The sequence below is a fragment of the Canis lupus genome, chromosome 32 (genome assembly GCF_048164855.1).
Source record: "Canis lupus baileyi chromosome 32, mCanLup2.hap1, whole genome shotgun sequence".
NCBI classification, from domain to species: Eukaryota; Metazoa; Chordata; class Mammalia; order Carnivora; family Canidae; genus Canis; species Canis lupus.
In genome coordinates, this window is record NC_132869.1 from 18,442,322 (window position 1) to 18,456,333 (window position 14,012).

The 14,012-nt window shown below is 37.5% G+C and overlaps 1 protein-coding gene across 1 annotated transcript in view; it reads right to left on the minus strand.

Moving 5' to 3' along the window:
- Positions 1-3,861: 3,861 nt before the first annotated feature.
- The window catches only part of SHC4 (SHC adaptor protein 4), a 132,016-nt gene continuing 121,865 nt past the window's right edge, over positions 3,862-14,012 (minus strand). Inside the window, exons 11-12 of the mRNA XM_072808380.1 lie at positions 13,381-13,634; positions 3,862-6,289 (exon numbers count right to left, since the gene is read on the minus strand). Of these exons, the coding sequence (XP_072664481.1) occupies positions 6,134-6,289; positions 13,381-13,634 (410 nt within the window). The 3' untranslated portion in view covers positions 3,862-6,133. The remainder of the gene's footprint in view (positions 6,290-13,380; positions 13,635-14,012) is intronic.

Here is a 14,012-nt window from a genome sequence, read left to right on the forward strand (position 1 = left end):
TGAATAGTCTAAACCAGTGATTCTCCAAGTATGATCCATGACCTTCTGGTGGACCTCACGGATATTCCTGATGATTCATTAAATGATACAGATCACATAAGTCGTTTTCTTCAGTTCTCATGGGAAAATAACTTGCAATTTTATAGGTTTTTATTTTTACATACAACTAAGGTTTGCCTAATAGGAATCTATCAAGTAAGATATGAGGCATTACTAATGTTTTGAATTTGTAAACTAAAACTATCACATTATTTAAACTTACCAAAAATGGTGTTTCATCATTTCTATGTGCAAAATTATAAAACTCCTGCTCAGGCACACTTGAAGGTAACTGAAATACCTACTTTTGGGAGAAAAGTGTAAGTTTCTTTCCCAGGAAATTTTGGATTTTAAGAGGTGCTTTTCCTATGTCTTAGTTATGAACTATCTTTGCTTGGCTTCATCAATATCAATTTAGTTTGTTGTACAGTGTTGGGTTACCTCAGGTGTGTGTAATGTTAGCTCCTTTAATACCTAAATTCACAATTTTCCTATAACCTGACTTTAACATAATATCCAGGTTCAGGTTCAATTTTTATCATTGGTCATTACTAAAGTCATCAGTTTATAATTCCTCTGAAGTTTGCTTATTGCTTTATTGAAATGTATTAGTTAAAATTTGTTCTATTTAAACAACTGATGACATATTATCAAGGCAAGTGAGAAAATTACTCATTTTTCAAAAAATCTGTAAGGCAGTATTTTGGAAAATAAAATCATGTAAATGGTATTTCTCCCTTAAAAGTAAATAAATAAGCAATTCCTGATGTTCCTCTTCAGTTCTCTGTTGTCACAGAGTTATTTTTTCACTACCCTCCAAAAAATTAATAAGTAATAGAGGAGGATTAGGGGATGGAAGGTATGTGGGACAATAGGTCTTCTGCCTCTTATGGAAGAGGTCTTTGGCCAAAAATGTGAGACCCAATGGACTGGATTTAATGTTCAGGATTTTCAACAATAACAAGGTTTTTAATCAGAAAACCTGTAAAAGTTATCAGAAGAAGTGACAATGACCATTTGATAAAGATCCAAAGCTGCAAAAATCATAACTGAGTGTGAAATGCAGACCTTCCCAGATGCCATAGTACTTCTGTTTCTTGAAACAAGATCATTAAATTGGTGTATATTTCAAATGCTTACATAACATGTTCAATGCATATTAATGTAATACAAACATAATACCATTCACACGACAATTACAGGATTTATTTAAAATGTTCAGGGATTTGAACACTTAGAACATAGTATAGTCCAGTAATGGGATACATGTTTAAAGTTATTTGACGTTTGTCTGGCTTAGGTCATGTTCCCAGAAGTGAACCCTGGGATAAAATTTGAGTACATAGGATTTCCTAAAGAAAGGCTTCCCAGGGAAAGCTGTTAGGGAGTGAGAAACCAGGACAGGAAAGGGGAAAGGCCAAGCAGGTGTGTGGCTTCAGGAGATACACTGACCAGTTGACCCCACTGGGGATCTCTGCAGTTTAAACAGGATGGGATACACTCTTGCACCAGTGATGGTGGCAGGGAAGGGGAGAAGGAAACTCACAGGCACATCTGGCTCTTAGTGACTCAAAACAACTCCGCTTACCTGAGGCTGTCCTCAGAGAAAAGAGCCACTCTGCAGGCAGTTGGGAGCAAAACACACAGAAGCCAGCAGAGGGACATGCCTAAATGAATCAAGGGATCTGAGAGAGTCTGGGCAAAGCTGGCAGTGTCTCCCCGTACATCTGTGTTTGCCATCCTTTGATCTTGTCAGCATTATCTCTGGAGACAACATCAAACATTACATTTGAAGCCCTTCATGAAGGTGGCTTCATGTAGCTCATTTAGATGATCCCTTCTAGTCCTAGTACAAGGGGACCTACAGTGACCAAGATGATCCTACCAGTGAAAGTGTTATCTACCTTTTACCCCCAAACATTTGTTAAATTAAACTTTGTATTTTGGTAAAAATTGTAGGTTCCCATGTAGTTAGTTGTAAGAAATAATACAGGGAGATCTCCTGTAAACTTTACCCAATTGTCACCAACAATAACATCTTTTTCAAAACTATACTACAATATCACAACTATGATATCCACATTGATAGTCAAAATTCAAAACAACTGCATCACACAAGGATTCCTCATGTTGCCTTTCTAAAAAATATTTTATTTATTTATTCATGAGAGACATAGAGAGAGGTAGAGACACAGGCAGAGGGAGAAGCAGGCTCCTTGCAGGGAACCTAATGTGGGACTCGATCCCAGGACCCCAGGATCATGACCTGAGTGGAAAGCAGTGGCTCTCAACCACTGAGAGCCACCCAGGTGCCCCAACTCATGTTGCCCTTTTATATCTGTACCCACTTTCCTCCCTCCTGCTGGCTCCTTCCTTAACACCTATTCTCCATTTCTGTAATTTTATCATTTCACGAATGTTAGGTAAATGTAGTCCTATACTAAGTAACCTTTTGGGATCAGCTTTTTGCTCTGCATAATTATCTGCAGATTCAGCCACGTTGTATGTATCAGCCTGTTATTCCTTTTTATTGCTGAGTAGTGTTCCACGGTATGTCTGTACCACAGTCTGTTTAACCATTCACCCACTGAAGGAACATCTGGGATATTGCCAGCTTTAGGTCATTACAAACAAAGCTACTATAAACATTCCTATTCGAGTGTTTGTGTAAACATAAGTTTTCATTTCTCTGTGATCCAAGCCCAATGGTTTAATTACTGGATTGAATGTTAGCTGCATGCTTAGTTTCTTAGATAAGCTATCAAACTGCTTTCCAGAATGACTGCACTATTTCACATTCTCACCAGAGTGCGAGAAAGAAGATGATGAGAAACTGTGATCCACTTTCTTCTCATCACGTCAGCATTTAATATTGTCAATATTGTTCATTTTACCCATTCAGATATGTGTGTGGTAATATCTAATTGTGATTTTAATTTGCATTTCCTAACTGGTTAGTGATTTTGGACATATTTTCATGTGCTTGTTTGATATCTATATATCTTCAGTGAATTGTCTGTTCATGTTTTTTGCCCTCTTTCTACTTTCTTTTTACTGTTGAGTTTTGAGTCTTTTATATATTCTAGATATTAGCCCTCTGTCAGATAGGTGATTTGCAAATTTTTCCCCAGTCTACAGCCTGCCCTTCATCCTTTTTTTTTTTGTTTTTTGTTTTCTTTTTTTTGTTTTTTTTTTCCTTCATCCTTTTTACAGTCTTTTACAGAGCAAAAATTTATTATTTTGATGAAATGCAATGTATTAGTTTTTCCTTTACCAGATCATATCAAGTCTAAAAACTCTGTTTTGCCCTATATCCTAAAAGTTTTCTCCTGTATCTTTCTTTCCTAAAAGTTTCATAGTTTTATATTTTACATTTAAATCCATAATCCATTTGAGTTAATGTTTACGTAAAGTGTGAGGTTTGTTCTCTTGCTTACAGACATCCAATTGCTCCAATGCCATTTGTTGAAAAGGCTGTCCTTCTTCCATTGAGTATACTATCCCTAGCCTCCTCCTTGTGGAGTCACCAGAGCTGGTGGAGTCCCTCCACTGGTGCCCACAGGTGCTAGGAGGCAGTCCTCCCAGAGAGTTCGCTCCAGATTATGTTACCACGTTCTTCCCTTATCCATTCACTGGCCCCAGGGCACTGCACGCTCCATTGTGGTTTCCCAACGTTCTGCCCACACCTTTGTAAAAAATCCCTTTATTAAACCCTCCTTGCATTACCCAATTTAAGTGAACCATCTGTTGTCTGTCAGGACCCTGATACATCCTGCAAATGATAAAGTTTCCAAATCCTAAACATCAGACATATACTCTCAATTGTCATAAAGCAATGATCATTTATTTTTTTTTGAAAAGTTGTTTACAGATATTTATAGGCAAATGGATTTCCACTTTAAAACAGATGAAGATAAGTGTGTGTGATTAAAATAGCATGCAATAAAATATTTCTTCTGTTGTTTCATTTTGTTTGAACTGTGTCTGCGGTACTTGTAAGTGCAGTATTTGCTTATCTAACTACTATAACATTACAGTCAAATACTGATTATCCATGTACTGGTGCATCATGTACCAGTATCCATGTTCTGCTCATATTGTTTATACTCTCTGCACCTATTTCTACCAGGAACTTCTTCCTGCAACCCAGTTAACACTCTGCTCAACCAGACTGAGATCACAACCCTACTCTGACTCTGATAGGTGACTAGATCACCCACAAATTTCTATGATCTATACTCACGCTGACCCCCTTCACGAAGACAGATCATCAAAAACCAAGATATATGTAAAAGTGATGAAACAGCCATTATTTCCTAGTTGTATAAAAGGAAACAAACCTACCTAAGCAATCAGTGGCAGTAGAGTAGAATAAAATCATAAACCCTTGCAGAAAAATATTACAGTTCAGTGTGCTTGATTTCTGATGATTTCTACCCCAAAAAAGTTTCTTGTATTTTATTTAAAACTTAGCAAATATATCATAATTACAAAGATTAAGTTGTATCTACATAGCCAAAATGAAGTGGGGTTAAGGCAACTGTCCAGATTACTCAGGATAAAAAAGCATCCTAAAGTAATGGCCAAACCACTATATGCAAAGGCAAGTAAAAGATTGAAGCAGTTTTCTGCTACTCCAAACAACCCAATCCACTTCCACCATCACTACTGAGAGTACTCCAAAGTTTCAATGTTTTTGACAGAAAGGCTCAGGGTCTCTGCTACCTGAATGTTGATTTCAGTTGTGCCTTTTATTCTGTGAGTAGAGATACAGACTAAAGGAATAAACTCAAGTTTTCATCTTAATTATACAAACTATCAGCGCTGACCCCTAATAAATGGAAAACTTGCTTTTTATAGACTCATGATAGGGCAGAGATACATCTCTGAATTCACCTAATCCCACTCCCTTATTTCATAGACAAGGAAACGGGAGTCCAGTCAGGTTCAGCAGCTAGCTCAAGGTCACTTCGAGAGACCTGGCCAGCACTCTTCTCTATACAACACTTAATTACACCATCAGTTGATCAGTGTACCTACATGAGGCAGACCTTTCCAAATGTTTCATTCAATGTGTTTTCTCCCTTCTGCATTTTGTCTGATCATATCTAGAAAAGATGCTGAGGATACATGTAGGTGAGAGACTATGATTCAGTCACAGCCAATCAGGAGGATATTTCCTGATACTTTCAAATAAATTCGTTCTTTAAATAAGAATGAAACCAATTTGGATGTTGAATATGAACACTGGTCTGCCTTCCATGTTTTCAATCTATGCACTCAGGAGCTTTCTCATGAGTGGGGGTGGGGGAGGAAAGAGGGAGAAATATGATGAACTAGAAATGACTGATAGATTTGGCCTCTCTTCAGCTTGTTCTATGCTGCATATATGCAGTTTGAATAGCAAACATTGAGAAATACGAGGCCAAAGAATCTAGGCTCCAACCCTTTAACTAGTGAATGGGACAGGCCAATGAAACAGACCAATGCTTTCAGTGGCTTTTGATTTGATTCTACTGGCATAGACAGAATCCAAATTCAACGTCAAATTTATTTTAACGTTGCAGTGAAAGTGCTACTAAACAGAAAACGTAGTAAAGTCAGTAACTATCAAGCAGATTGCTTCTTATTTTTGTAACAAGGAAAAACTTTTTGGCAAATAGTTCTATAGTTATAGAATATGAAGACAGTTAGAACTAATCTCCCCAATATGAAAATGTCCCCAAATTATCAAGTTGAAAGGCACATACCACTGCCCCAGCAGTTCATCCAAATAGTCTCTAGCATGGGAAATTTTAATTGTGCTTTTAGCTTGCTATCAATGCAATATGGCCTTAAAAAGTGACATCCGTGCATATGTATAATTTCTTTTCAAATGGACTAATCCTCTTCCCCTTTTCTAAGTTTTACTTTCTGAAGATCGATCTTTGTTATTTCTTTGTCTGATAAAAGACATAGTCCCATGATGGTCTTGGAAAAAATGTACTTCACAGTTTGTGCTCTATTTTGTCTATAAACCAAGTTTGGATTATCTTTGTGTCCTAACACAAAATGGACTTTTTTGAAATATTAGTGTGATGGCACTTCCATACTATCATTTGTTAGAATGCAAAAGTCCTGGATTATTATCTTTTCTCACTGGTTGTTTAAGGCTTACTTCGCTTCCAGAAGAGATGATTGGCAAACTATTATCCATGTGGTATCTGATAAGGTGGCCGACATTATCAAATACGTGATCCTTGGTCCTTACCTTGAAAAGGAAGTACAAAGTAGTTAGGTTAAATGGTAATAGTTCTCTCAAAAGATGTAAACAATCAGGAAGAAAAACAGACACATCCTCAAAGGAGATATTTGGCTGAACAACAACAAAAAAAACCAAACGTACTTTTCAACTCTATATCCCTTAGTAGACAATTGTCTCATTCCCCATTACCTCTTTTTAAAACAAATAAAAAATATATTTTATTTAATTATTTATCAGAGACACAGAGAGAGAAAGAGACATGGGCAGAAGGAGAGGGAGAGGCAGGCTCCCTGTGGGGAGCCCAATGCAGGACTCGATCCCAGGACCTTGGGATCACGACCTGAGCCAAAGGCAGAAGCTCAACCACTGAGCCCCCCAAGTGCTCCCCCATTATGTTTTTAAAGCAATTTTCCCTCTGAGTTAGAAAAATCCAAATTTGCAACCAACCTTTTGCCATGTTACTGTTTGATGTATTCTATCATGTCACCAGTCCTATAAATATTTAACTGTACATACAAGCATGAAGTCTATAATTGGTTATAATTATAACCCAGCAAGCAGACTGTTTCAAAATATCTTGTGTCTGTAGGAAGCAGGCCCTTCTGGAGAAGTCCTGCCTCTCCTTGGAGGCTTAACACAAATCCTGTCTCCTTTGAGAAGCCTCCTCAGACCTTCCTAATAGGCATTCACGTCTTCTTCCTGAAGACTTCATGGTAGCTGATTCCTAAATATTTGTTATATGGAACTTCTTGTCTGCCTGCCATAGAAACTTGGTTTCCCTTTGCCTGCTTTCTCCTGAGGACTTTCCTCCCTAATGTTACTGCATCCTTACTCTGCAGTGGCAGAAGAAATTACTCCCCATCATGACTCCACTGGCCATAAATATTCCTGTTGGGAGGGTGGCTGAGAATTGTCCAGGAGTGGGAAGTCACAGCCAGAGAATATCTTGCTACATGATTCTGCTACCTCTCTCTACAAGGGATTTTTTAGTTCTGTTTAGATATTGGTTTTCAGCATATTAAAAAAACACAAACTTATTGGAATTGACCTAATCTGAATACAACTATGAATTAGATCATGGTAGTGTATCAACGTATAAATTTGATTTTGATCCCTGTACTATGTCTGTGTAAGAGAATACCTCTATTCTTGGGAAATACACACTCAAGGAGTACGAGGCAAAGAGCACAATGTTTCCAACTTAGCCTCAAATGGCTCCAAGCCTTGAAAACATTTTTATCTCCTTCATTTCAACACGAACCTATGTCAGATCAGCTGATCAGTCCTGCCAGTCTGTGTTTTTAATTCCAGCTCACTCTGCCCTCCTCTCTGTATTTCTCCTGCTTCCATTCTGGTTCAGGCTCTCACTAGTTTTTACCTGGAAGCCCCTCATTATTTTCTTCTCCAAGCAATCCTACATACAGATGTCCAGTGAATCTTCCAGTGCAGGGATTATAAACTATCCACTCTGTAGCCAAACATCCCAGGGATGTTTAAGTTTGCTGGGGTGTGTTAAGTGGGAGATGCCCAATAGAGATTTTTTAAGTATTTTGAATTAAAAATGGGGAGATTTCCTACAAAAATTTAGTTTTGTGGCTTCTTTGGTAAAATCGAATCTGGCTACTCTGGGCCCTTACTCCAAGTGGCAGCAATTGACTGAAGCTGCATGTGACTGTCCCTCTGACACAGGACACGTGCTTCCCAGGTCATCTTAGCCTACTGCACTCCATGCTCATTCACCTTAAATTCACCATTTGCCCAGCTTTACACACTGCAAACATCTGCTGCTATGACCCCAATCACAAGGTGCCTGGGTGCACATTTGTGCACATGTGTGTGAGATAACAAACCCCTATTATGAGATCTACCTCCTGAACAAGTTTTTAAGTGTACGATAGTATAGTTAACTCTAAGCACAATGCTGTACACCAGATCACTAGAACTTTTCATCTTACATGACTGAACTATACATTATACATTATACATTAAACAACAACCCATCTCCTCCTCCTCACCGGGCCCTGGCAACTACTATTCTTTCTGTTTCCATGAGTCTGACTACTTTTGATATCTCATATCATTGGAATCATGCAGTAGTTGTCATTCTGTGACTGGCTTATTTTAATTAGCAGGATGTTCTCCAGGTTCATTCATGTTGTAGCATGTGACAGATTCTTGACTTTGGCTGAATAGTACTCCATTGTATATGTGTGTATGTATACATACACCACATTTTCTTAATCCATTAATCCATCAAGGGACATTTAGCATGTTCCTACCACTTGGCTATTGCGAATAATGCTGCAATGAAGATGGGAGTGCAAATGTCTCTTTAAGTTCCTGATTTCAACTCATTTGGGATAAAAACCCAACCAATAAATGTGGACCAAATGTGGGTACTATTTTGAATTTTTTGAGGAAAATCCATACTATTTTCCCCAGCAGCTACACCATTTTACATTCTCACTAACAAGACACAAAGGTTCCAATTTCTGCACACCCTCACCAAACATGTTCTTTTCTGTATGTTTGTTTTTGATCATGGTCATCCTAACAGGTGTGAGGTGATATATTACCGTGAATTTTGTTGCATTTCGCTGAGGGTTATAGCCGTTGAGCATCTTTTTAAGTAGCTGCTGGCCATATGTATATCTTTTTTAGAGACATGACTATTCAAGTCATCTGTCCATTTTTTTTAATTTTTATTTATTTATGATAGTCAGAGAGAGAGAGAGAGAGAGAGAGAGAGAGAGAGGCAGAGACATAGGCAGAGGGAGAAACAGGCTCCATGCACCAGGAGCCCGACGTGGGATTCGATCCCGGGTCTCCAGGATCGCGCCCTGGGCCAAAGGCAGGCGCTAAACCGCTGCACCACCCAGGGATCCCCCATCTGTCCATTTTTTAATCAGATTGTCTTTTTGCTATTGAGTTGTAGAAATTTCTTATATACTTTGAAAATCAACCCCTTATCAGACATATGGTTTGCAAATATTATCTCCCATTCTTATTGCCTTTCACTCTGTTGATTGCTTCTTTTGCTGTGTAGAAATTTTTTAGTTTTATATAGTCTCACTTGTCTGTTTTTGCATTTGTTTGTATTCTTGGTGCTACATCCAAGAAATCATTGTCAAGAGCAATATTATGAAATTTCCCCCTTATGTTTTCTCCTAGGAGTTTTACAGTGCCAGATCTTACGTATAAGTCTTTAATCTATTTTGAGTTAATTTTTTTGTGTGGTGTAAGATAAGGGTCCAATTTATTCTTTTATGTATAGATATCATTTTCCTAAAACCATTTGTTGATAAGAGTATTCTTTCCCCATTGTGTATTCTTGGCAACCTTTGCAAAGATCATTTGACCATTTATGCAGAGGTTTCTCTCTGGGTCTCTATTCCATTCCATTGGTCTATATGTCTGTCTTTCTGCCAGTACCATACTGGTTTGATTACTCTAGCTTTGAAATCAGTAAGTGTGATGTCTCCAGCTTTGTTTTTCTTTCTCAAGATTGTTTTGGCTATTCAGGGTTCTCTGTAGTTCCAAATGAATACTAAGATTGTATTTCTATTTTTATAAAAAAATGCTCTGAGAATTTTTATGGAGATTGCATTGAATTTGTAGATTACTTTGGGTAATATGGAGATTTTAACAATATTAAATTTTCTAATCAATGAACATGGGATATCTTTCCATTTGTGTCTTCTTTAATTGCTCTCAGCAGTGTTTTACAGTTTTAGTGTATAAGTCTTTTGCCTTCTTGGTTACATTTATTCTTAAGTATTTTATTCTTTTTGATGGTATTGTAAATGAGATTGTTTTCCTTACTTCATTTTCAGATTGTTCATTATTATTATTATATACAAATGCAACTGATCTTTATATATTCACTTTCTGAATTGTTAATTTGTCATAACAAGTTTTTTGTGGAATCTTTAGGATTTTCTAACATATAAGATTATATCATCTGAGGACATTATTTTACTTCTTCCTTTCCAATTTGGATGCCTTTTATTTCTTTATCTTGCCTAATTTCCCTGGCTACTACTTCCAGTACTATGTTAAACAAAAGTGGTGAGGGGAAAAACTTTGTTTTTCACTGTGGGTATGGTATTAGCTCTAGGCGTTATACATACGGCCTTTGCCATGCTAAGGTAATTTCCTTCTACTCCTAGCTTGTAGATTGGGTTTTTTTTTTTTTATCATGAAGGTGTGTTGAGTTTTGTCAAATGCTTTTTGTTCATCTATTGAGATGACCATATGATTTTTATCAATCATTTTGTTCATGTAGCGTGCCACATAGATTGATTTTCTTTGTTGAACCTTCCTGGCAATCCAGGGATAAATTCTACTTGGTCACAGTGTATGATCCTTTAATGAACTGTTGAATGCGGTTTGCTAATTTTTTGTTAAGGATTTTTGTATATATGTCCATCAGACATACTGCCCTCTTTTTTTTTTTTTCTTATAGTGTCTTTTTCTAGTTTTGTTATATGGGTAATGCAGGCCTCATAAAGTGAGTTTGTAAGTATTTTTTCCTCTTCGTTTTTTTAATAAAGATTTTATCTATTTATTTGAGAGTGAGAGAGAATGCACAAGAGCACAGGTGGGTGGAGGAGCAGAGGAAGAGGGAGAAGCAGACTCCTCTCTGAGCAAGGTACCCGACTCTGGCCACTGGATCCCAGGACCTAGAGATCATGACCTGAGTAGAAGGCAGATGCTTAAGCAACTGAGCCACTCAGGCACCCCTCCTCTTCTTTTTCTTTTTTTTTTTCTTTTGAAAATTTAAGAAGTATTGACATTAATTCTTTAAATGTTTGAAAGAATTTACCAGTGAAACCATCTGGTCATGGACTTTTTTATTGGACAGTTTTTGATTAGTGATCCAATCTCCTTATTAGTAATTTGTTCAGATTTTCTATTTCTTCATGATTCAATCTTGGTAGGTTGTAAATTTTTAGGAATTTATCCATTTCTTCTGGGTTATCCAACTTGTTGGCATACAAGTGTTCTTAATAATCTCTGATAATCATTTAATTTAATATAATCATTTAATTTAGCATCAGTTGTAATGTCTCTTATTTCCCTTCTGATTTTGAGTCTTCCCTCTTGCTTTCTTAGCAACCTAGCTAAAGGTTTGTCAGTTTTGTGTATCTTTTCAAAATATCAAGTTGTAGTTTGTGGATTTTTCCTATTATATTTCTACTCTTTCATTTATTTCTGCTGTAATATGAAATATTTCCTTCCTTTTGCTAACTTTGGATTTAGTTCGTTCTTTTTATAGTTCCTTGAGGTGTAAAGTTAGATTGTTTGAGATCTTTTTTTTTTTTTTTTTTTCAGAGTAGGTATTTATCACCATCAACTTCCTTCATATTGCTTCTGCTGCATCCCATAGTTTTGGTATGTTGTGTTGTTTTCATTTCCATTTGTTTTCAGATTTTTTCTAATTTCCCTTTGATTTCTTCTTTGAAGCTGGTTGTTCAAGAGTGTGTTGTTTTATTCCACCTATTTATGAATTTTCTTTCTGCTATTAATTTCTAGTTTCATTCCATTGTGATAAGAAAAGATACTTGGTATGATTTCACTCTTCTCAAATCTCCTAAGACTTGTTTTGTGACCTAACATGTGATCCATCCAAGTATTTGTGATCTAACATGTGAATGCTCTGAGTATGCTTGAGAGGAATGTGTATACTGCTGCAGTTGGGTGGAATGTTCTGCATATGTTTGTTAGGTCCATTTGGTCTACACTGTTGTTCAAATCCTTCTGACTGGACATTCATTCAATCCATTATTGAAAGTGGGGCATTGAGATCTCCCACTATTATGGGGTTATTATTTCTCCCTTCAGTTCTGTCAATGTTTGTCATATATTTGGGTACTCTGATGTTGGGTGCATATACATTTATAATTATTATATCTCCCTGGTAAATTGATCCTTTTATCATTATATAATGTCCTTCTATGTCTCTTTTGACAGTTTTTGACTTGAAGTCTATTTTGTCTGATACAAGTATGGCCATCTCTGCTCTCTTTTGGTTACCATTTGAATGGAATATCTTTATCCATCCTTTTACTTTCAGCCTATATGTGTCCTTCAATCTAAAGTGAGTCTCTTCTAGACAGCATATAGTCGGATCTTGCTTTTTATTTATTCAGCTGTTCTATATTCTTTGGCTGGGGAGCCTAATCCATTTACATTTAAACTAATTATTAATAGGGAAGAACTATTACCATTTTGTTAACTGGTTTTTGTCCAGGATCATCTCATCTATAGGCATTTTCTGCCTAGCCATACATTTTTTTTTATTGGCTTAATACTATTCTTCTGCTCTGTCTGTCCTTGTACTTCCTTCCCTATGCTCTAAATGTACCCCTTTTAAAATGTTGCTGTCTCGGGATCCCTGGGTGGCGCAGAGGTTTAGCGCCTGCCTTTGGCCCAGGGCGCGATCCTGGAGACCTGGGATCGAATCCCATGTCAGGCTCCCGGTACATGGAGCCTGCTTCTCCCTCTGCCTATGTCTCTGCCTCTCTCTCTCCCTCTGTGTGTGTGACTATCATAAATAAATAAAAATTTTTAAAAAAATGTTGCTGTCACTCAAGGTTCATCTTACATGTCAGACCCTGCAAGAAGCCTTTAGTTTGCCTCAACCAGAGCACTCCTTTATCCTGAGAAACACCATAATACTTTGGTTGAACCATTCCCATGTCATTCTTGGATTTTTCTTAATTATTCTTAATTATTCAAGTTTCTGTTTTATGAAATTATAAGCTATAAGCACTCTGATAGCAATGAAAAAGTATGTAATATTGGACAACGGTCAACTGTGAATCCTTGTACTTCCATGTAGTAGGTATTCATTTAGTTCACTGAATTGAATTGAGAAGGGGCAGAAAGTGCTGTCCTCTACTTAATACTCCAGGGTGACTCCCTCCCAAATGCCTCCACTAGCAATTAGTGAGCACTTCCTAATCTAGGTGGAGGGTTCAAGAGAAAGGAAACCCTTAGCTTTATCGTGCTTCAATATCAGGGTTTGGATCAATCATTCAGAATAATCTTAATTAGAACATTCTTTGAAAACCATAGTAAGAGGTCAGTGATACCTTCCCTTCAGGATCCACCAGAAGAAGATGCTTTGCCTGGCCTCCCTGTAGTCCACTTAGCACATACTGGCCGGGAGATGTTGCACTCTCTCGAACCAGAAAGTCCCCATCTTTCACCAAGAGGCTCTCTGCTGCCTTTCGGCTCAGCTTGCCATGGTAGCAGTCTTCACTCCGCAGCTGCTGCTTAACATGTGGCAAAGAATGTGAGCTGGCAGGCTGGGCCGTGGCACCAGGCTGAACAGTTTCTGGTGCTTCTAGAGTCCAAACATAGAGACATCACCAAGTTACCTCCTCATTCATTCATTCATTCATTCATTCAGCACATACAATTTGAGGCCCTACTGTGTGCCGTGCACTGTTTAAATGATGCTGCTTCTGGAACAAATGGGGTTTTTGTTTCTAGAACTTCCAACAGGCTTTAATTTTAATGGTCCAAACATTGCCTTTGGCTTCTGTTACCAGGAAAGGCTTCCCCAGGTGCAGTTTTCTTTTCAGATGAGAAATGGAACTGACCCATGAAAACTGCTTTCATAACTGCAGAAAGAAGCACTTTATGTCCTAGGGGCTGTATGTTAAAGAGAAAGAGGCTTATGCAGTACCTGGATCGCAGATAACTTCTAAAAACATCCCCA